The sequence below is a fragment of the Grus americana genome, chromosome 1, assembly GCF_028858705.1.
Source record: "Grus americana isolate bGruAme1 chromosome 1, bGruAme1.mat, whole genome shotgun sequence".
Taxonomy (NCBI): Eukaryota; Metazoa; Chordata; class Aves; order Gruiformes; family Gruidae; genus Grus; species Grus americana.
Window position 1 is genome coordinate 63,552,908 of NC_072852.1, and position 24,589 is coordinate 63,577,496.

General features: G+C 41.5%; 1 protein-coding gene across 2 annotated transcripts in view; it reads right to left on the bottom strand.

Moving 5' to 3' along the window:
- The window catches only part of TBXAS1 (thromboxane A synthase 1), a 250,302-nt gene that overhangs the window by 73,194 nt on the left and 152,519 nt on the right, over nt 1-24,589 (bottom strand). For both annotated transcript variants that reach the window (XM_054838288.1, XM_054838380.1), the window contains 3 exons: nt 23,570-23,658; nt 20,998-21,146; nt 19,180-19,310 (listed from right to left, as the gene is read on the bottom strand). In XM_054838288.1, the coding sequence (XP_054694263.1) occupies nt 19,180-19,310; nt 20,998-21,146; nt 23,570-23,658 (369 nt within the window). The remainder of the gene's footprint in view (nt 1-19,179; nt 19,311-20,997; nt 21,147-23,569; nt 23,659-24,589) is intronic.

A 24,589-nucleotide genomic window follows, 5' to 3' on the forward strand; every position in this document is an offset into this window, starting at 1 on the left:
CTGGTCTTATATTTAGACAATACGCTCTCTGGAGACCCTATAAGATGTTTCTCCAGCCTTAGACAAAATCAGGTCCTGGCCTTATACAAAGCATCTGGTTATTGCTGTGATAGTAAAGTAATAATCCTAATGACTAGTGAATAAAATTTCATTCATGAGAATTTTTGCTGAAAGCAAACTTAATGAATGCTAGCACAAGTGGATATTCCCAAGAATGTGCTCTGAAATGCCTCTGTGGCCATTTTGAGGAGCTCTTTTTATTACTCACATAATATATTTGGTTAGGAATTTAAAAGCTTGTCTTGTTGCAGAATCTGTTTATAAGGTCACCCTATCGAGAAACAACAAAATATCTTATCTGTGCCATGTAATTTGTTCACAGGTGAGCGGGGGTTGCTGAGAGCAATGACTTACAAAACAATCCTTACAAAAACAACATTCATTTGTAAAAACTACTTGAATAATAGTGGGGAAGAAAAAAAAAAGCATAAAATTAGAAAGATGCAAGCTTTTTTCAAGATAATTCTACATGCTGGAGGAGCTATTTTTTAGCAAAGCTTCTCTTCCTTATGGTTCATTCTACTTCACTTTAGGCATCAGTATAGAATGCAACATAAAAAATCATCATCAACCCAAGCGAGAGAAAAGATTTCCAGGGTTATAACCAGTCATAATGAAACATATTTTTCTTCCGCATCATCAGGATGGAAAAATCACTCTGACTCAAAAACCTAACAATGGCAATAGAGGCAAACACTAGCATAAAAGCAAATATAATTGGATTGTTAAGTGCTAGAAATGAGGAAAAGGTATCTCATGAAAATTCACGGGGGTTTTCTGCACTTCAGTTGACAGCAGGAAAAAAAAAAAAAGGCATTTCTTCCAGTTTGACAACAGACCAGGTACTAACAATGTCACTGCTTAAAAACATTCTCTGGTCATCACACACAGCTGCTGGCTTCCTTTTTCCATCAGGGACATTTGTTTGATTCTCCTCACAAAAAGCAGAAGTCCATAATAGCCTCTATCCTGTCCTCTGACACTCACATAGTTATGTTACAGTGGGCTCAGAAACAAGTTCCCGCTTCAAAAGAACGGCGTGCCAATGCGACGGACTCTTGTTTTGTCCCCGTACAACACAGAGCCTATCATTAAGCCAATGAAAATTGAATGGAAAAGCTACTATTTGAAAAAATCTAATTTGAATGCAGTATGGGATGGGGTGCATGTCTAACTTGGTGGTGACATAGACATCCCCTTTGAAATATATAATAAGACAAGCCCCACTTTCAGCTTCGCCAAGATAGACACCTTGCAATATATTTCCTGACACCAGTGTTCTGGGCCGTATCATTTCTCTCATTAGTCTCCTTAAACATCACCTGGCCATGCAGAGAAATCATTCTGCACAGAACCGTAACGAGCTATGTGCTACACACTGGAAGAATAGACGCATGCTATACTGGGGAAGGCCAATCCGGCAGCATCTATCACCCCTCCTCAAATCACCGCTTTTAAGTTTTGCTACTGTCAGAAGAAGAGAGATATCTCGCTCACATGCGTGATGTATCATGACTTTTCTCACAGGAGGCAAGGGTCCTGGGGGGCAGGGGATGTCTCCAGCTCCTTCCATCCTAAACAGGGAACTGTATTTTCATATCGAAGATTGACATACTGGCTGACCTTTTGGCAAATTCACTGCTGCTTTGGGGATTCGGGGGACCCTTGGGTTATGCTTTCTGTAAAGAGATTGTGCCATGCAACCTCTCTGCAAGGTGAAGTAAAAAATTACTTAAGGAAAACTAATATACTTACGGTATATTATTAGTTGGAATTTTTGTAACTACTGTTGCGATTTCAGTTGTATTTTCTGCAAACTATATTCAAATTTTGCACCACTCTGATCGTTCAGTTCCCCAATCTGAGTTCAAAAGAGCCCAGAACTACAAAAAGCAACTTAAAGATGAAGAAAAGAAGCAAACTAGAAGACATAATCGGTTGGTATTCTGTAAAGCACTTGCTGTGGTGCGAACATCATATAAATGTGATGCTGTTCATACACTACCACTCACAATAAACTGTGCAGACCCTCCTAGCCTTTCTCAGATTCTCTGATGGCGGCTCAAAAAAAGCAGAAGCTAAGCTTCAGAATCCTTATCTTACAGGTATAAAGCTCACATCTCTCTGAAATATTATTTCAGTTTCCTGCAAACTTGTACAAAACCTGCTATATTAGTTTATATCCAGGTCACTTTTGTAAGTGTGATTTAGCAACCATCTTTTTAGGTGAGACAAACCTGTGTCACCCTGAAGTTCTCACTAAAGCACTGTGGTAGCTACCCAGATCTTTTTGAAAAAGAACAACAAAATGCAGTCTCACTAAAACTATCATTTGCCAAACTGCTTTGAAAGGATCAAATTCAACCTGTCCCTAACACTTGCAGGTTTAATTTGTTTTCTCCGTGAAATCACAAAAAAAAGCCAGTCTCTCTGCCAATACATCCAGTCCCATTTCAGAGAGATCATCCTTTTGCCTTGTGCTTGAACCCAGAAGCTGGAATTAACTGGGAGGCCAGAGCTGACAGCCCTCAAATTTGTGCGTCTGAAGGTTGACGGCATGGTGCTCTCACGGGTGATGCTCAGCTCTGGAAGGACCGGGAGTCTGTTGAACTGCAGGGTACGGCCGTTGTTCGAGCGTGGCTGGGAGGCTTTCAGTCTGGCAGAAAAAAAATCTTTTGTTTGCATTTGTTAACATCTGCTGATGAAATCACTGTAATGTTTTTATTGTAAATGGGCTGAATGTCCGTGGGCAGGCACGTCTTACAAAGCAGTATCACTTGCATTAAAAATCTGAGTAAATTTAAAGCAAAAAAAAAAAAAATTATTCACTGAGTGTCCACTTGGAAAGTGGAGCTGCCTTTTGCCAGCCTGGCCTGATCTTAACACTTGTAGTGAAACCCCAGACTGAGAAGATTTTGTATAACTTTGGACTTGTTCTGATATTTTCATATATTACCATCACTAAACTCCTATGCAAGTTTCTGGCAATAGTTCACAGCAACGAGGGAGCACTGTGAGTATTCAGTGTCACCGCATTTGATATCAGAAGTCACAGCAATGCCTTGGCTTTCGACTTGAAAGAAAACAGAAGTGTCCCTACAATAATGTTGCAAAAATGCAACATGAAATTCTGAGCAGGCACGTCAGCAAATTGATGGAAGCACCTGAGCATGGAAAGTATTAAACATGGTAACAAAACATATCTTCTATCTGTGACCAATGCTGTTTTAAAAAATAAAAATAAAAAACCAAGAGTAAGTGTAAAGTAAAGTATGACATGGATTTTATTGGCTGAGTGTGCGACTAAATCTGCAGAGTGGCTGATAGGAATTACTGGTTAAAGCTCTGACATCCACAGAAGCTGGGATGCTTAAAGCTGCACTCCCTTTTTTGCCTTTAAAACACAGTTATAACTGGTGCAGCTTCTCCATCTGTAAAATCGGTACAACACGCATCAAATCTTACAAAACCCCGTGAGGAAAAGCTAATGATGATCTCAGAAAACCCTCTAAGACCTAGGATGAAAACAGATTTACAGAGACTCACGGAGTTTAAGGCAAAAGCACCATCACACGGGGGAAAGAGGCCTGGAAGGAACTCAGCAAGTTATCTACTCCATCCCCTTGCCAGGAGGCAGCATCAGCCAAACCACCCCTGACAGCTGTTTGTCTAACCTGTTCTTAAAAACCCAGCCAAACTCCAGCTTCACACAGCCTCCCCAGGCAGTCCACCCCAGCACTGAACCATTTTCGTCACCGGAGAGGTTTCCCCTCCTCCAGTGAGTCATTGCAGATCATTAGATTTCACCCAGCTGCACCCGTACCGTCTGAGGCTCCACCACCTGTACTTGTATGCGTGTCTGTATCTCTGTATATTACTTCAGGAGGTCTTTAACAAAGCATGCTGATAACAGAAAAAATCATACTGCTGAAAAATACAAAACTATTTTCACGTGGTAGTGCCTTCCTTCATGAGGTGAGGGAGAAGAGTGCTCAGGTACTGCTGGTTTCTTCCTCAAAAATTTTGCACTTTTCTGACCTTCAAAATACAAAGTTAAAGTGAGAGCATTAATGATCTACAGAGGCATGGGCAAGCCTAATTCAACCTGAAAATAAAGCTGGGGGGAATTCTTATAAACAAAGGATCCATCTCCCTTCAGCTTAAACTGCTGCAGGTGGCACTAGAGGGCTCCCACCCTGAAAGACAGCCACCTCCTCAAGATGTTCCCACACAGTCCAGGGATGAAAATAAATTTGAATTTCAGCTTTAATTGTCAGTGAATGGAGAGAGATCAAAGACCTGTTTCTAGTTGAGACACGCTTAACATAGCTCTTTATGGCTCTTATAGGAGGAGGCTGGTTTTAATCTTAACTGTGTGTGGACCTGTTGACTGTGAGCTGCAAAGATCCTAGCCGGAGGTCTAACTTGGCTGAAGTGATATGTAGGATGAAGAGATATTACAATTATGGGAGAGACAAAACAAGGCACACGCCCATTTGATTGTTTCATTAATTATGTGGGCCCACAGAGAAACCCATGGCTTACCTAGAGAGCTGGAAACCCTTCCCATAGTTCTTCAGTGTAAAACCAAGGGACTGCCTGCAGCCTCGTCCATTTACACCCCTAAGGGACTGACCGTTGTCTCTGACTCTGGAGTATTTCCTTCCAACACCAGGCTAAGCAGAATGATCTAGGTGTCTAACAGAAGCGCTAAGGTTCTCCATTACATTCAGTTTAATGGCAAACAAGCGTCACGCACTCTGTGGCAGCTGGTTGGCATCTCTGCTGCGCTGGGCTGGCAGCCTCAGCCCAGAGCACAGCACAACGGTATAACCACCACAGCTCCCTCCATCGCACGCACACGTGCAGAAAGCTCAGAAAACAGCCCAAAATGCAATGGCTAGAGAGTCTTATCCAGCTTTCCCAATCCCTGCATCATGGTCAGCAAGAGACAGTGGTAGCAAATAACAGTGGACTGCAACCTTCTTATTCTGTATTTGCAAAACATTTAGGATAACAGCACTCCGATAACGACTCCTAGCATTATCAGAGTACAAACAATAAATATGGGACTTGTGCGTGCAGTAGCCGAGCTTCTCCTGCCTCACACACGTTTTGCTGCTTGGAGGTGGAGGAGTGAGGTTATCAGAACACACAGTGGGCAAATACAGGAAGAGAAGAAACAACTGGGTGCTGGAGAAGAACAGCTTGGGACGGTTCCCCCCACGAATGCCAGTATGTGGAACAGGCACTGACTCCCGGATCAGCAGCGAGCTGACCACTCTGCTGCACGCGGTATGCACGCATCCTCTCCCAAAGCTTTTCTGGCCTCCCAGTAAACCATCCGACACTCCTCCCCTCCGCTATTTGCCGGGGGGAAGGGTGCAGGGAGTGTTTTAGGCCAAGTGTCTGACACCCAGAAGCCTGACCCTCTGCCGAATCAAATTGCTGACTAAAGGCTTCTGTTGCAGGCAGCCCTCAGTTCCTTTTCGATTTGCCACAGATTATAATTGTATTTGCTTAAATTTAATTCCTGATTAATAATCAGTTCTGTTTTTAGCAGTTGCCTGACATTCAAGAATATGCACAGGAATCTCATTATTGCTTCTTTATCCTTTGTTCTTCCTGCCCCATATGCTCTCTTCAACATGTTTGCAAAACCCCACCACTTGCTTTGAAAATCCATCAGGATGTTTCGGGGCCATCCTGGAAATTTACTGTTCACATCCTGTCCTCCCTCATGTCTCCCATGGTTTGTTCAAGATCCTCTCTTTCTGCATCACATTACATATAGATTGCATACATTTTGAGGGAAGGAACACCTCATTATTTGGGTTCGTGATGGCCTTAAGTAATTCTGGGTAACTAAAAAAATATGTTATGGCTGTGAGACTGATAAAAATGACATGTACTGTTACAAAAAAGTACAGTTAATGTTATTTATGTTCTTTATTAACAATATGGAAAAAAACCCACTTGCCTTTTCTATTACTTCTCTGAGCAACTGCTCTCCACTGCTGGCGGGCAATCCTACTACTGGCTTATCCATTCAGGATCACACCTGCACCCTACATGAGGATTTATCCTGGATCTTCGGCTATATTAAACTGGCTTTTAGCTACAGTACATAAATTGCCTCTACATCTGACTCTCCACTTGCGTGCGTGAAGGGGTACAGGTTTCTAACGCAGTGGGTGAAAGCAGCGTTGGGAAGGAAAGGATTATTTTCAGCTATTCGGTGACCAATAACAAATTGTGTTATCCTCCGCAGTTTCATGGATGCTTGGGTTCAGTTATGGGTTTTATCCAATAGATGGCTCCTCGGTAGCAGGAAGGATTCTCCCCCTGCTCTCCTTTCCTTCACAGAGTTTCAGTACGACTTTCTAATATTTACACGGCCATTATCTTGCAAATATAGGCATTTTGCGCACACTGATAAACCCACAGAAGAAGCATGTGTGCGCGAATGAAAGAACAAAAGAAAAATTAAATGGCATTTTATACATTTCATGCCACTTTGTCCTCTGCCAGTATGAGGATGTATGAAAAATGACAGTCAGGCAGCCTGTGGTCTGGAATGCTTCCTAAAGTCAAACTAAAAAAATACAACTTCAGAAACACATGAATATTAACAGCCTGCCAGAATACCAGCTGTCTTTCTCCCTGAAAATATGAGGACATCTCCCACACCTTACATATCCCTGACTGAGCAATACTTAAGGAACTTACAGGCATCATTACTCCTCTGTCAATGAAAGATTTTTCACAAGGGAAAAAAAAAAATCCTATGTGTAATTATTGATATAATGAACCAGGAGAGCTCTATGTAATTGGCAGGGTGCGAGTTAACATCATTATGAGTAATGTTGCCATTTCTGAGATGGGAAAAGTGAATACGCTTTTCTTGTTTTCTAGAAAAGCATAATCAGAATAATAATAGCAAAACCCGAGACATTAATTACATTCAGACAAATCATGTTTATCCCATATACGCTCTTGTGACTTCTCTGAATCAGAAGAGCAGTTCCCAGTCATTTCTGTCCTGAGACCTACCTTGCATCTCACTCAGATCTTGTCAAGATCTCGTCAAACACCTGGCAGTAACCCCACTTCAGGGACTGCGACCCTCAAGTCAGACCACACAATCAAGTGAAAAGTGAAAACAGAACACCCACAATAAGTAATAAATCTTGTAGAAGCCAGACCATGGCTATTTAAATCCCTGCGGCTTAACAATTCAATGGGGCACAACCATAAGCCCACTATACCTGCTGTTAGTATCTAAAATAACAACATTCCTAGTAATAACCTTTATCCTTGAAATATTAAGCTGCTTTGTAAAGAGGTGGAAGGTACTAGTTTACTATAAGGATATGTGTAAGTATATAGCATCTTAACATTAGCACAATTACAGCCATAACTGTCAAGAAAAAAAACAGATGTTTTGTCCCTGTTCAAAGCTGAGCACAATCACTGTTTACCTTTCAGCGCTCCGAAAGGACTTGCCTAATTGCATACCTCAAATCAGCTTTTTGCTAGCTAAAAAATGGAAAATTTGAACCAACCTGCACTTTGCTCACTCCGAAATACGCTCATTGGCATGCTTGATCACGGGCTGTTACACTTCTGCCCTTTATTCCTGAGCAGATACCCCAAACAGTCCTCCAGCCTAATGGGTATTGTGCAGAGACACAGCGCATGTAAAGGTAACCCCGTGCTCTGGTCACCCCTCGGCTGGCATAAGGGCCCTCTGCATGCCCAAAGAACAGCTGTGGCATTGCTCTTAACCTGTGCAAGGAGCAGATTTAACCCCAGCCAGTCCCAATACTGGTGAAACACAAAAGCTCCGTCTTTCCTCCTCTCTCTCTCGGGATGCTGCAGCCAGCAGAACTTACCCAGACCCAAAGCCGAGCCTGCAGACTTTCACCCTCCTCCCCTTTTTAAGGGCCCAAGTTACAAACACGCTAAAAATCAGAGTTGGCAAGTGAAATACTGACAACAGTTTTCACCGTGGAGCAGTTTAAAACAGGCAGCAGTGATATTCATTAAGCTGTTAATAATGGATTGTGGCACAAAGCAATTTATCAAGTTTCCATTGTAATTAAAATCACTGAATATTTGGGCACTTGCAATGCACCTAGCTCTCCCTGCTTCTGAAGCTTTACACTTCATTGTGAATTATGGCTCCCTCTCCCCAGAGACCTACTAAAAAGCCCATTTTAATTGGTATGTTTTTAATTGAGATTACGTTATTAAAAAGTGTACATTTCTGTTGAAGAGAGAAAGGAGGTGCTCGGCTCCCCTCTAGTCTCTGTCTCTCTTAGATATAGCTTGCCTATCCCAGCGGGAGGGAAAAATGAAGGGTAGTCGCTGCGAATAAAGTGGGGAGAGCCCTGCACAGTCGCAGGCTATGAAGCCAGGCAAGGCTGCCATCGACTGCTGGGGATGCAGGATTTCCTAGGTGGATTTTCAGGGAGGGAGAGGAATCGCCACAATCGTTCAGGCTGCTCCTTAGCAAAAGGCAGACGGAGGAACGCCACGCAGGGATTCCCGCCTCGCGGCCAGCTGACATCGAGGGCACGTTTTAGAAAGCCTCTCCTCAAGGTTTCCAGTGACAGACAATCTGTCATTTTCCATAATAATGTTAAATTATCCTCAAAATCCAGATACGGTCATGAGCGGATGGGGTCTAGCGAAGGCCTCTGGCTCTGCTGGCTCCGGCAGATTGCAGGGGGGAGAGGCAGCCCCTGGGGCAGCCTGGGCACGGTGGCAAGAAGGTAATTGTCTCAGCAAATAAAGTTGGTCACCTCTGGGCATTGAGATGGTCAGACTGACTTGCCACCAGGTTCAAAAGAAAAGCAACTTCATGCACTAGGCATCCAAATGCTAGCCATGTAAATGGTTCTCCTGTTGGCAAGACGGGCTGTCGGTGTCTCTTACAAGTAGGAGTATGGATCTGCTAAGGTAAGTAGACACAAGACAAAAGGGAGAAATATCAAAAGGAGTGCAAAGTAGACAACAGTTGAGATAGATCAAGGGAAAAACCTCCAGAGATCAAAACATGCCAACAGATGGACAAGACGGTTGAACCAGAATAAAATATCATGGAATGGCTTTTTTCCTAACTGCTTCAGAAAAGGTCATACTGTGTTGCAAAAAAACCAAAAAGGCAGCGCGTGGGGCTGAGAGAGGTCACTGTAGGCAAATACAGACACAGAGACACCAACAGAGACAAATTTGAAGATCACCCGCTAATATCACAAGTGCTGTAACTCCCCTCCTAGTTCTGGGAGAGACTCTGGGAGGAAGGATGGTGAACCAATAACAGATAAAAGACAAAAAAAAGTATGAAATATGAAAGACAAAACTGAAAATGTTAAAACTGAGAAAGAAAGGGAAAGCTCTGTTATTGCAATTAGGTCAGTAAATCTGTTATTTTTTTCTAAATTAAGAATTTAGATGCTATGCTCTAGTTTCATATGTCAAAAGAAAGACTGTAGAGGGGAAGTACCCAAACATGCTATTGCTCTGAGCAGCAAGGTGAAATAAATACATAAAACTCCCATCAACACATCCCTTGCAGATTTAAATCAAGAATAAGTAAAAATAAAAAAAAAAGGCTATGTAAATGAAGATTAGATCTTATATCCCACCTTGGCATTAAAGGCCACCACACTGTTACGCAGAAAATTCATCTCCAGATGATTTCATTTTATGGCAAGATACCCTTTCTTTGCTGAATTGAAAACCCCACACCCTGGATGAAGACCAGATCACGAATTGAGCTGAAGAAAGGAAGGGCTTTCAGTGACCTAAAGTAGGATCTTCTGAGAAACCTGGGAGGGACAGACCGCAAGGATAACGTACAGAAGAGATGAGGAAATGTAAGAGAGAGAAGTTACAAGAGAAAGGGAATGTGCACAACTTCAGGGTGACTTTTTTTTCTTTCAGCCAAAGGGATGAATACCGAGACTGCACCATGAAGGAAAGCAAATGACAGGGAGTGGAAAAGACAAGTTGAAGATTTACTTTATGCTGAGGGAAACGCAAAGGGAAACTGCTTCCAAGCCTATAGGAAAATAACCCTGAAAGACAGATGTAACACTGCTTAGGCTGGATATTTTGCACAGATGAGAACATGCAACAGAAAGGCCAGATTACTTACTGATTTGGCATGTATCAACAGATGTATAACTGCATCAGATTCTGCCCCGAGAGCCAGAAAAGAAAGGCAGCTAGAGATGTTTTGCTCCCTTCCCAGAAAACAGATACCTATTTCTCAGGCCCGGGCATAGCAAAGTCTCATTGGGTCTGTGTAACTCCTGTGACCCAACACCCAGGAACATTTCCCCAGTGACACACAGTGACCCAACAGGTTGCAACAGCCTTGATCCAATTATTTTCTCGGATCGGAGTGTCAGGAGAGATGCTAACTAACCAAGGGACAAACTTTATGTCTAAGGTCATGAAACAGCAGTACTGAGTACTAGGTATAAAAAGTATTAAAGCCTATGCCACATCCTCCTCAAACAGATGGCCTTTCAGAAAGATTTAATCAGACATTGAAATGCATGCTGCGAATACTCATTACTAGCACAGGATCAGGCTGGGACAAGTGGCCAGCACTGACGTTATTGCCTACAGGGAATTACCACAGGCATAAACAGGATTTTCAGTGTTTGAACTTCTCTCTGGATAACAACCACAGGGTCCCCTTGCCATCATAAGGGAGGGTAAAGCAAAAAAAAAAAAAAAAAAATTATGATGAAGTGGAACAGGTCTGGTTGCAGAGGAGAAGCAAGAGACCCAGGCCCTTATAAGGAACAACCACCTTTTTTTTTTTTTTTTTTTTTTTTTTTTGCTTCCTCATCTTCCATTTTTCACCTGTGCTGGTCAAGCCACCACGAAGCTCAGTGACACAGACCGGTGTTTGCTGGATCACACCTTCAAACCACAGTCAGCTCTTGCTATTCTTATTCTTAGGGACACATAAAACAGAGCTGTAACCACTCCCTCCCTTTCCGTATCAGGAACAGGAAAAACAGGGTATAGCCACAACAACCAGCACCTAGAAGGAGGTGTAAGTAGGGCTGGAAAAAATAAAAAAAAAAAAAAAATAGAAAAAAAATAAGAAAAATAAGAAAGAGGACTTTTGATCTCCCCTTCAAGGATGGGGTGGTTTCTTTGAAAAAGACAGATTTGCCTTTTAATTCTTTCCTCCTCCAGGTTTTCAGAGAAATTTTACTGCAAACATTATTTGAAAGAGTCCTTAAGCTATCTTTTGGCCTGGATTTTTGATAAACAGTATTTTAGAAGTGACTGATTTTACCATATAAACACAATTTTAAAAAGTCACTAAACCCCTTGACATTACCAACAACTGAGCATGTGGGTTTATTTATTTTTACTCTGGATGAAAAAGCCTTTTTTCAACACTAAAAATCCCACCCTTCTCAATTAAAAGATGTTTCTCATATGCTGTAGATCAGCAAAGCCAAATGTCCGTTTTCACTTCCCGCACCGGCTGGTGAAAACAGGAGGGAAATACATGCAAACCTTATTGACAGAAGCATTTAAGTCCTTCCTCCCTGTAACTCTGAAGGCATCCTGTTGGCCTAATGACTTCTGCGGATTAATGCTGCTGTAGGGAGTGTCTGAACCTCCCCTGTTCTGCCCAGAAAGGGGCAAAAATACCATTTTTTGGAAGGCCCTCTGAAGGAGCTCCACCATGCATCTCTTAGAAAGTGAGTTTAGCTTTTCCTGCATAGATACTTACATTTTCCCAGTACTGTCTGCAAGATCATTCTTGGCAACTCTGGATACCCAAAAACTTCACCAGCTTAATCCATATGAACACCCTGGTCCTTTGATGTAATTTCTGTCCTTTGGTACAAGTCTACGTTCTCACAAACCGAAGCACGTGAGCAGTGCTCCAAGCAGTCAATGAGATTGTTCATGTGCATGATGGCAGTTTGGACCCCAGATTGTAGCTGAGGTGGGACAGGTGAAATAAGAGATAGGGACACCGCTCCTGTCACCCCCTGAAGAAGAAATGAAGATACACAGCAGTGGCTGAAAAAGGGAGTGGGGAGAGGTGGAGGTATCGGATAAAGAGTCCCAGATGCTAAGATCATTTTGTTACGGTTGCTGCAGGGTTTACTGGAGTGGGGCCGATAATGTATATATGATACCATCTGCCTGTTCCTTGTCTAGGATCCATGAGGTACTCTGATCCGTAAACCAGGAGGCAGTAGAAGTGGTGCGATAAGAGCAGAGGGTGAGCGACAGCAAGCAGACCTGGTACGTGCTTGCTGGCAGCAGGTAACCAAGCAGACATTTGCTCTCTTCTTGCGACTGCAGTGCTCGTAAAGCGCTGGGCTCACAGGTGTGCTGGGCTGCAGAACTGGGACAGCTGCAGCAGTACGCAAAACTCTTCCTGCTTCCCCATCAACGCGCCTCAGGGAGGCAAGAAAGTCACCGCTCTCGTTACTTATTCTATCCTTGATCTCTTTTGAGCAGAGAGACTGCAGAACTGCATTTCCTGATGAAAGCACCTCAGCCAGACACTTCAGCCCAGGCCTGAAACCAAAAGATCACATTTCATAGGCCGGCAATTCATCCTTGGAAAGATAACAACAGACTGATCAAGAAATTTCAACTGGTGACCAAAAATAATAGGGATTTCAAATTCATCTCGATTCGAGGTTTTGAGGCCTTGCTATGTTTGAATGCCCACTTAAAAAATCCTGAGGAAGTTATAAAATTCATTACATCTTTAAGAAGGAAGAAAAAAAAAAAAAAGAAGGATTTTTCTTCAAATGTAGGAAGGAAGGAACACAATTTTAAAGCAAGCACTAATGCCTTGATTTTTAAAAGAAGGTGAATAACTAAAATGCCTTTTAACATAATGCCACTTTTTTCCCCTCTTAGAATCACTGTCTGCTGTCCAAGCACAGATAGCAGATTTACTGTTCAAAAAGGTTTTTAACATATTCTAGAGGAACGACACCCTTCTGCTTAAAACAGCAGAGATACAGGTTTGACATTTGGGTTCAAACCCCATATTTAGCACAAATTCCCTCTATATCTTTAAGATACACGTTTACTTTTCAGAAAAGCCCACTCCACATTTCCACCCAACAAAGGCAGTGGATAATGACACGATCAAACCATGAGAACAGCCCAGCAGAACAGAATCACAGCATCCCTCCTACAGACTTAGGTAAAAAAAAAGGATCAGACTGATCCTTTGTTTTACTGTCTTGATAAATCAATAAAAATGGATTATTTAACATTGCCATATATTGTGTATCCTTAAATGGACACCACCTCCTTTCAAATATAAACAAGTTTTGCTTGGTTTTCTACAAAGGCAGGAAAACTGCACACTATTAGAAGGTGTCTAATCCTCCCATCTGCTGTTTCCTTAGAAAAATATTTACCTTTTAACATCTGTACTGCATTTCCACAGTTCAAACACACACATAGCTCCTGGAATGTACATAGTATTTAGCAAATTTTTAACTAAGTTTTCTTAGTAATTGTATAGTTTTCCCTTGACAAGGAGAGGATCAGACTTTTTCAGGAGGATTACCTCTGCTCAACTCATTTCAAGCAGCTCTTGAATAAAATAGTTCATTAGTTCATGAAAAGGAAAAACTCCAGGGAACTGCTGGGGAAGGAAGAGAAAAGAACAGAGTTCCACAGTAATTAGGTTTTCAGATTGTCCCTTATCCTCCAGAATGCAGGTACACACACACACGTGCCTCTCTTCCCCTTAGGTAAAGCATTTAGGGGAGCTCATTGCACAGTTTTCCCTGGGAATCAGTGTTCCAGAGATTAAAGTTGTAACCAGGCCATCTTCTCCCAGAAAGATATTAAAAGATACCACTTCCTTATAGTACATAAATATAGTACTATTGCTACCTAGTGAAAGGGCAGCTCTCTCCCCTTTGCAAGCATTTGAACAGCTTAGTATCAGACTTCCTCAAAATTCAGTTTTCCAACCTTTTTAGGCTTCCTTGGCCGATGCTGGAAAACCAAAGGATCTCCACACACCAGGAATCACTCGTGTCTGCCCGGCTGTGTGGGCAGCCGGGGGGGCAGCAGAGCCCATGCCTACTTATCAGGGATCAGGGAAAGGATCGGTAAGAATGAGGATGAGAAGTCAGGAAAACTGGAGGCGGCCACAATTGTTCACTGGCAATTGCTGACCAGAGGAAAAAAACCTCTTTTGATCCAGACCTATCGCAGGAGAGTATGGAGCATCCCAGGGCCATATCAACTCACGGGAGCAGAGATCATCGCCAGGACTGACAGCACCATACAGCTTCTCAGTGACTTTACACCACGTGGCTCACAGCAGCACAGCCTTCACCCTCTTCTCCCGCTGTTCCTTCTGTCTGCTCTGCACTTACACCAAAAGCATTCCGGTAGTCCGTAGGTCTCCAGCCAGATTGACTCAACTGCCAACCGAGATGCCAATGAATACAGTACTGGTGGTACTTCTCTATGCTTTGTCACCCTCTCATTTCAAATGGGCTTGAGACCACCAAGAAACAGCTGTTTGTCATCAGAAACATCATCAGGTCACTACCTGCCTGGCATGGATCAGTGACCTCGAATTATGCATTCACAGCAGACAGTATGAGTGGAAAAATGAGGAGATGCCAGAAGAATGTGTTGCAGCCTCTATGAACTCTCCTTGTTCAAGGGCACATATTTTGAGAACTGGATTTTCCCACATATCTGTTGTGATTTTCCAAAAATCATGTTTTGCAATTTCCTTAAATTGTTACATTCCAATTGTTGTTATTACTATGGATTACAAACGAAATTCTGGCCTTTCATCCGCTGAGGGGCCTTAATTTCAACCCACAGTTTTAGAAAGGAGACTCAATTTTGAGCACCATGACAGACTCCTTCATCTAGATATCATAATTTAAAACAGACTGGTAAGTTAAGAACTGAGCTATAACATGATAGAAAACCAACTCTTACATGAATAATGATTTGCGTATCAGATTATTAAATGAAAATCTATCAAACTATCATTTATTGAAGTAAACAAACAATCTATCTGCCCTGTTTCTGGAAACATTTTGCCTAAGGGAAAAATTTGAACCTGGGCAGATAATCAGGATAAGGTATTTGAACACTTAAATCCTGCTGGAGTCTTCAAAGTAGGTGTTAAGTGGTGCATTAAATTTGTGCTGTTTCTTCTGAGCAGGGTGAATTTGCTCTTCTGTAAATAGTGGGAAAAGCATTTTACAATAATTTGAATCCATGAATAAACGTAATATATTAAAATTTCTAAAGCACGACCACTAAATGTTTTTGTACATAAGCCAAATGAGTGGAATATCCAGGACTGAAATTATTTGACTGACCACAGAAAGATAATATATAATTAAAATGACATCTGCAGCACTAACCGATGGGGTAAGAGAAAGTGACATCACAGATCTCATATAAACTGCAAGCGTATTATTAGATCTAAACCTGGCTGTAAAATTACTATCTGCCCATGGGATTATCTTTAGGCATTCAGAAGCATTGTTTCATTTACTGATAGAACAGGGATGATAACAGGCTGACTTTGCTTGTCACATTGTTTTTTGGCCTTTCTTCTTTGTTCGCGTTAGCTACAGATGAGAGGAAGACAAGCTTCAGCTGAATCACTTCTGTGGAGCTTTTAATTGTGTTACAGTTTGTTCCAAAGGCTTTTTAAAATTGTTTTGCCTACCCCCCCACCAGCTCCTTCCCTCCCAAAAAAAGAAAAAAAAACACCGAAAAGCATTTTTAACAGTGATAAAATCAATGAGGAGTAAAAGATGCACACAATGTAACATCTAGCAATGTGGCAACCTAAGGAATACCCATTGGCCTAACGCAGCACAGGGAGACCATAAGACTTTGCTTATAGCTCCCATTATTAGCACGAAGAACCAGTAGCTACCGGTTATATCTTGGCCTCATTAAAATTCAGTGCCAAAATTCTGACTGACTTCAGAGGGTATGTTTCATCATTCGAGACCTAGGACACAGGACATAATTCTCCTTCATATACAGGGCTATCTGGGACACTTAATCTCTACAGATTACATTTCTGCATTAAATTGGACACAGCTGCATTTTGATCTGTTTCAGACCATTTTTATGTTCCTGGCAAATTATTAAGTTGCCTATACTTGTAACAAGACTTGTGTGCCACCAACCTAAAATTGTCAAAATTCTAAGAGCGCGTAACAAGACAGGCAGTGAAAAGGGGAAAAAAGGAAGCTCCAAACTTTCCAGTCACTTTTGAAAGCCATACTAATGATCTTGAACCGCAAAGGGAACTTAATGCGCTCTCAGAAATCTGGTCCTAAGTGTCTAACTCCCAACGTTTGAAATAGTTCCCATATGCCAATTTTACAAACTAGGCAAAAGTCCAGGAGCAGACGGGACCACAGCCAGTCATGGACTCGTGCATACGCTGTTAAGGCAAACATGGACCTTGTACTTCCCTCCACACTGCCCCAATACCTGGCAGCTACTGCCGTGTGTTATCTCTTACAGCACCTCCCAACATCCCTTCCAATATTATCTTAAACCTCTGCTCCATCAACGACTGAAACCTGCAAACAGGCTGCATAGGCAGAGAATGCTGCCTCCTGCTCTTGCAACTACCAGATTGTTTTTCTTTGTGTTTTCTCCTAGCCATACCCACCTGCTGTCCTTCATCTTAGTCTGCAGTTTGAGTGACCGTCTTTAGTGTAGTGAAGGATTTAGCCCATGATGGATGCCCTCAGTGCTACTGCCACAGAAATACATTGCATTTTATTAATAGTAGTTAATACATTAACTACTTTAATTCACATTAGATTGTTTCATTTTCCCTTTTATCCTTTTATAATTGATACACAGAATAGACTTTTCATGCAGACCCCTTTGGCATAAATCTTTGATTCAAAACTCTCCGCATATTCAGCCGTACCAGTATGCCACTAAAAGTTCACAATGGATCTATGCATTAGAAATGAGGTGTCTGCATGCAGCTTAGATACACCATCCCTGTTAGAAAATATTCCGCCAGCACTCAGCCTGGGCCAGGAGCCACGTTTATGAATCACAGAATCATAGAATGGTTTGGGTTGGAAGGGACCTCAAAGATCATCCAGTTCCAAGCCCCCTGCCATGGGCAGGGACACCCTCCACTAGACCACGCTGCCCAAAGCCCCATCCAACCTGGTCTTGAACATTTCCAGGGATGGGGCCTCCACAACCTCTCTGGGCAACCTGTTCCAGTGCCTCACCACCCTCACAGTAAAGAATTTCTTCCTTATGTTTAATCTAACTCTGCCATCCTTCAGCTTAAAGCCATTACCCCTTGTCCTATCACTACACGCCTTTGTAAACAGTCCCTCTCCAGCTTTCCTGTAGGCCTCCTTCAGGTACTGGAAGGCCGCTATAAGGTCTTCCCGAAGCCTTCTGCTCTCCTGAGGCTGAACCACCTCAGCTCTCTCAGCCTGTCTTCATAGGAGAGGTGCTCCAGCCCTCTGGTCATCTTCGTGGCCCTCCTCTGGACTCGCTCCAACAGCTCCATGTCTTTCTTATGTTGGGGGCCCCAGAGATGGACACAGTACTCCAGGTGGGGTCCCATGAGAGCAGAGTAGAGGGGCAGAATCGCCTCCCTCGACCTGCTGGTCATGCTTCTCTTGTTGCAGCCCAGGATACGGTTGGCTGTGGTCAGTCAGTGGCACATAAAATCTTTTGGATGTAAAAGAAGGACGGAGACAAAGACCTAAAGGCTAGTGGGGGCAAAGACTCATAAAGGTGAGCTGCAGGAAAGACAAGAAGCATGTGGTGATAAAGCACAACAAATACAAAAGTGAGACTTCACTGTAGAAAAAAATCAAAGAAAAAGAGCAGAACACGCAACACAGCAAAGAGCAGCAGTATCTTGTAAAACCAATTTGATTTTGAAATGTATCCTGGATGTAAACTAAACTAAAATCCATTTTTTCCTGAAAGGTGACAGCTGTGGGGCTAAGCTATGAGAAAAAGTTGGGAGGATCCATTCTCACCTGCGCTGTTACCCCATCAGAATTGCTCTTCATCTCAAAGTGGTAAGAAAGATCTCTTCTATTTCAATATTAACAGCTTCTTAATGTGTATACTGTAGCATGTTTCATCTCAATTGACATGCAAAACTTGTCTCAGTTATCTTTAAAATGGAATTCTCATTGATATTCTTTGTTTCTCACTACACATCCATATTTAATGGGTTAACTTATTTTTAGGGATATTATGTGCAGTCTGCAGTAAAGAATGGTCCAAAAGGACATGCAGACCTGAAGAACTTTTGCATCACAGAACTGAAGCACATGCCTATGTTTCAAACACTTCGTATATCAAAAATAGAGAGATTTTCATGAAAATGCATGTGCCTTCAGATACTTCATAAAGCAATTATTAAAACAAAACAAAAAAAACCCCAAACAAACCAGAATTGCCTTATGTCCAGACGAAAGAGAAATACATGGGTAACAAATGATTTGCTAATAATGCATACTCATTAGTTTGAATACTTCCGGTAGAATCTACTACCTTTCTCTTTAGCCAGCTCAATATCAAGTGTCTGCTCTTAACCAGACATTCAGGTTCTTTCCATTTTCAAAAGCAGCAGGAACTGTCACAGGACTATATAAAACCTGCCTCAGCTCCTAGGTAATGACTGGGTTGAAACACTCAGTGGGGGCTCCCTTTTCTCTGGTCGTTAAGGAAAAGCAGCATAGACAAAACACCTGACTTTAAGATGAGGAAAAATTCTATAGGGTGAATCCTTCCTTCTGGGTCTAGAAACTGGGTTGAAAAGTCATCCCAGATGTAACATTTTCTGCATCCTTCTTTGAATAGAAATACTGAGAGAAGCAATCTTTCTTACGTGTTAACAATTCTGCATCAGCACCAAGCTTGGCTGATGGTACGTAAAGCTAAAAATGAATAAAATTTTCACTAAATTGCTTTGAATGTTCAAACAGACTGAGTTTGCTTTTTCAACTGAGTCTTATGCCACTTCCAGTTTTTCCTCCAAACATTTGCTTATCCATATATTTATCACAGAAATAGCCTTACCTCAGCTGCATCTTGCTGGTCTCTGAAGACAATTGCATTTTTTATGGTTTGGATAAAAAATCCATTCAGTTCCTTTTGTTTCTTGTTTGGCAAAATCCGGAGCAATGGGATCATTATGAATGGGAAAGAAACTGTAAGAGATTTTAAAGAGGAAAACACTGAATCAGACTGCAAAGCACATATCCCCCTCCTTTCATTAATATTCTAACACTCATCAAGTGGGATGTCTTACTTTTGTGAAACCTGTTTTTTCCTCTTTCTCTCCTCCTCTCCCTCTTTTTCTTCCATCCTCAGAGGATGGTAAAGGATTTCCTTTTAGAAATTCCATGTTGGCCAGGACTCCCCTGCCAGATAGGTGGCTTCCAAGCTTGCTTCCACAATGCTTCAGGATTTCAGTTCAGCTTCTTGATGCCACAGATCCACCACAGCAAAGGGGAGAATTATTTTCCCTGCCTACTCAATCAATCGCATACAGAAGGTGGGGGATCTTGAACTAGCCTAGCAGCTTATGGCACTGATGCATGAAATTGTGTAGTAGTCATTCTCATTTACAGTTCTCCAATATTAGGATATTGGTTTGCTATTTTATTTTGCTTCTCTAAACAGGCCACAGACTCTGGAAGTGGGATGTTATCACAAGGATGCTCTCCAGTCCTTGGTCTTCATAATCAGGAACTAGAAACCTAAGTGAAGTCTTGCATCTTAATAAACCCTTCATTAACTTATGAACGGCTTAAAACTAACAAATCAGTCATCAGAAAAACCCCGTGCTGCCAACAGAGCAATAGAGTGTGGAAATTCAGACCACAAAATGTACCAGCAGAAAGAGGTCAACCAAGGAATCCAACCCCAAACCCTACAGAAACTTTAATGAAGGACATGGTCTTAGACATACAGGGGCACATCTCTGTTCCTTCAGAAATTAATCACAAATCACACCTTGCCATCAGGTTAAACAGGACATTTTGGATACACAGCTCCAGAAGGAAACAGTTCATGTGCTGCTAGTACAGGTGCAATCTGTAATGCCAGCAGGATCAGATGGGCACAGGAAACTTTGCCACTGTGCCACCTGACACTACTGTGAGCAGATCTAGATAGCAAGATGGTAAAACCTCGATTATGCTGTGGCTTCCTCAGCTACAATTCCCACTGCCCTTGCATTAACAAGGCCATTGTCACCACGAAGCCTTAGCTTTCATGGCCTAGAACTAAATGGCTTTATACACCATTCTTGTATTCCCTATCTATTCACCTGAAAATAAATGCATTCTCTTACTGCCAGCCTGTACTGGCACTTACCATCTTTCTCCTTTATAGCCATCAACCAGGCTGCTGCTGCTATTCAAATAAGAATTTGGAGGACTTATATATGTGCTTATGCTCCTCCACCTCTTTTCTTTAGCTGGTTATTAACAACCACTGTTGTTTATGGGTGGGATTTAAATCTCCACCAAGCAAACTGAGCGCACAGAAACTTTACTCTCAGGCTCTGAAGGGCGGTTACTCTGTTTTAATGTGGAAGTGTATTAAAAGAGGTATCATAGAAACTACAGGTTCCAGAAACTTTCCACTCAGATCAACCCGGAGCATCGCCCTCCCAGACTCTCATTTTCTGGAGGAAGTTGCATTAATGGTGACAAGAGCTGTAGAGCATATGGTGGAAATCTTGAGGGCATGCTTGGCCTGTAGGTTGCATTCTGAATGCCTCTGAAATAAAGTCTGCTATACATCCCCCTGCTTCAGCATATTTTGCAATTTGAGAATGACTGTTAGAAAATTAACATAAAGAAGTAGACAAAAGTAGACTATACTCACGGATTAGAATGAGGAGAGGCCTAAACAAAGACATTTCAAAGAATGTTCTGCAATTCTTAACAAAGGGGTCGTCGGGATTCTTCTGAGAATCCACCTCAGTACCAAAAGCTACGCTACCAACGACATCCAAGGTAAAGCAGTTGTAACACCTGCATTAAGTTGAAGAATGATAAATCATTACTTACAAATTACATATCCATTACTATTTTGCTTCTGCAAACATTACATAACATTAATTTTTGCCTCTGATTTTCTTTCTGCTTTTAGATTTGAGCTTTGCCAACAAGAGATGTTTCCATCATTCTGACAAATGCTGGTACTTAATAATGATCTCCATCTACAAAGTGAACATATTTTCATATAGCTCAATAATTCCACAAAAAAATTATAAAAAAATAACCTTTTTCATTTGTTATTACCTAGAGATCAAATGCAACAGGTCAGGGATTCATAAGCATTTTCGAAGTATGCATCCTAATAAAAGAGATAATTTCTTTCTTGTTTTAAACTGCAGAAACCACATCTACTACCAGTTCAGTTGAAACTCTCAGTGACAAGAGGTGCTTGGCCTCCTATAGCTATAGCTCCTTTGCAATGTAAAATTGTGGTAAAAACCAAGAGGAACTGAAACCGTATGAAATCTGTATCTCTGCAGAGGAGCAGCAAATGCTTTGAGAACTGCAAATGATCTGTGGACCATGATCTAGAAACTTTGGAACTTACTGAATCTCTTCCTGTGTATCTGACCATCTATCCAGTTGTCTCACCATCTTTGTTTCTACTGGGCATTAGAAGCTATATTTAGTTTTGAGATAAATGGGCTGAGAATGTAAAATATCTTTGAAATTTGATTCTTCTGATGTGTGGTCAAGTCTGCGATGACTGTTCTTCTATGTTCCCTTACAAAAGGCTAATATCAAATTCTCTGGTGTTTTAACCTGAGTGAGCATGTACTCATGAGAAAGACAGACTCAGGCCCAGTATATCTTGTGTATAAGTTGTGAAGCAGCATTTCTAAACTATGATCTTTGGGCACTGTCATTCTGATGACACCAAAGCAGATTTGGAAGATAACAATGATACTACAAAGCTAAGTAACTTCTCTGGGTTTTGAACTCTTATACACAAACAAAAAAAAGCATTGTTAGAAGTTGGAATGTTAAAAGAGGGGGCACTACAATAAAACAATAATTTCAGAAGCACTTGATCATCTACCTCTCCAAGGTACTGAAAAAGCTTAAAACCTAAATTTTGAGTTGTTGGTGAACCACAAAATGGCTAAGAACAACTAACGTAGAAGACAACAGGAAGTTGCAGATAGGGTATTTACATCCAAAACATAGCTCCCAAGTCAATTCTGGGAAACTGCAGGGCAATGAGTATCACATTTATATATGTCAAACTTGCTGAAATGGTAGTATGATAAAATAACTGGAAGATCATATTCTGAGATAGTCAACATCATTTATACTTTCAAAAGGTCTTTTCCAAAGTGCCTCTTGAGAAGTGAAACCCTATCATGGATCAATAGCTAAAAGACCAGGCAAAGAAAAAGGACAAATGGAAAAAAGGGAAAAGCCTGGAAGGACTCAAAAGGTCAATTTTCATCAGAGCACTAGGCTAAGCGTAATGTATCTCAAGGTTTCATCGCATCTCTTTAGATGTTTAATAAAGAGATCTCTGTGCACACACATACACTTGCGCACCTACTTGAAAGGAGATGGATGAATTGTGGCTAAATATCTATCTCTTTAGATCAAACAAAGTTATTTTCAATGCTGCCGTTTGGAGGAAATCATGAAGAGCTTCAGAGGGCACTGACCAACCTAGCAAATGAAATGTATGCAAAATAGTGCCTATTAGAAAGAATGCATTTGAACTATTCATATGCCATACAGCGTTCTAGAAGAAATGCATCTGCTCAGAGAAGGGACTAGACAGTGTTGTGAACAGTTCAGTGAAGACCTCTGATGAAAGAGCAACAAAAAACATAATAGGATATTAAATGCATAACAAATGGGAGAAAGCACAGTATGGAAAATATTGAAGTGTCATTTTATAAATCAATGGTGCATTCTCATCTGAAGTACCAATCCCGTCATTTCACAAAAGGCTAGTGTGCCATTAGAGGGGGTTAGGACGAATGTGGTAAGAATTATTAAGTGCTCAAAAAACCTCATATGAAAAAAAAAAAGAGGGTGATGGACTAGAGGGATTTGATACTAGATCAATTCCTATATTTGTACATTATTGGCAGACTGCAGAGAGCAGACTGGACAGGGACTGATGCAGCTTTCCTTTCTGCTTCCAGCTGTTAAAACGTCATTAAACAACAGCTAGAAATACATTAGATGCTTTTCCAAAATTACTTTTCAAGTATGCAATGGCTGCCCCCAGGAAGAAGAGGCATCTATCAGACACATCCTCTATTAAACTCTGATCTCCACTTACAAAAGTGAGGGAGGGAAAAAAAAAATCTTCTTTTATACAGTAAGCACATATTTAGAATAACTGCTGCTATTGACTTTTTTTTTTTTAAATCTGCTACTAATTTCTGGCATGTTGAACATACCTCTGGATATCAAAAGCTTTCCCAGAATCTGCATAGACTTTCAAGTTACACAGCAGGACGTCACAGGCCTGGTTTATTAGCGGTGTCATCTAGAAAGGAACACATTGTATTGTGAAAAACATTAAAATGTTAAAAAAAAAATCAATTATTCAAAAATAGTTTTATCCAGTTGATGGGACAGAGCTCTCAAGATCCTCTGGCAGGTGTGATCAGGTACTTTTGCACACATAAGATGAAATGTTGGGACTTTCTCCTAAAAATAAACCTACACATTACAGGCATGCCCTTCTCCAGCTCTGGGCCTAAACACAAGAGGCCCTGTTGCTTACCCTTTGGTTCTTGCCCACCTGTGGCTATATATACAGAGAGCTATCAAGCAAAGACACCCCCCTCTCTTTTTAATCACTCCCCATTCCAACTGATGTTTTATCATGATCCATATTTACAGTACATTACATTTAGGTTACATATGCTCCAGGGCAGAAGGAATAATATTTTTCATAGTCCCAACGTGCTGTAAAGATATTAGCATCAGAGGCCCAGCATTTCCATCCTGCTGTCCCCTAGTTTGAGAGATTTAATGTCTACATTAGAAAAGCACCACGTATACCACTACAAGTTGCTGAGGGCAAACTGCTGTTGCTACCTGAGGAAAGGGTTTTCCGGAGTGGTGATGCCATTAAATGGACATTCACATGAATTTATGCGGCTAATGGTTCTTTCCAGTCACTGACACATGATGGTCAGGTAGACTTACCCACAGCCTGGCTGTAGCTAACAGTGCAACTGTCTCCTCTTTAGGGCTTCATGGAAACCATGACATCAGCAACCTTCAAGACCTCATTAAAGTCTCTCTCTCTCTTTAGCTTTTTACATATGAAAGGCATCAGACACTTGCCTTGATTACTCCTACAAGGGGGCAAAGGAAGGGTGTAGCAACAATCCAGCTGTGACCCCAAAGGCATTATCTGCTATGGCTCTTTCTCCATATAGACTGCTGAGAGATCCTTGTAGCCTACA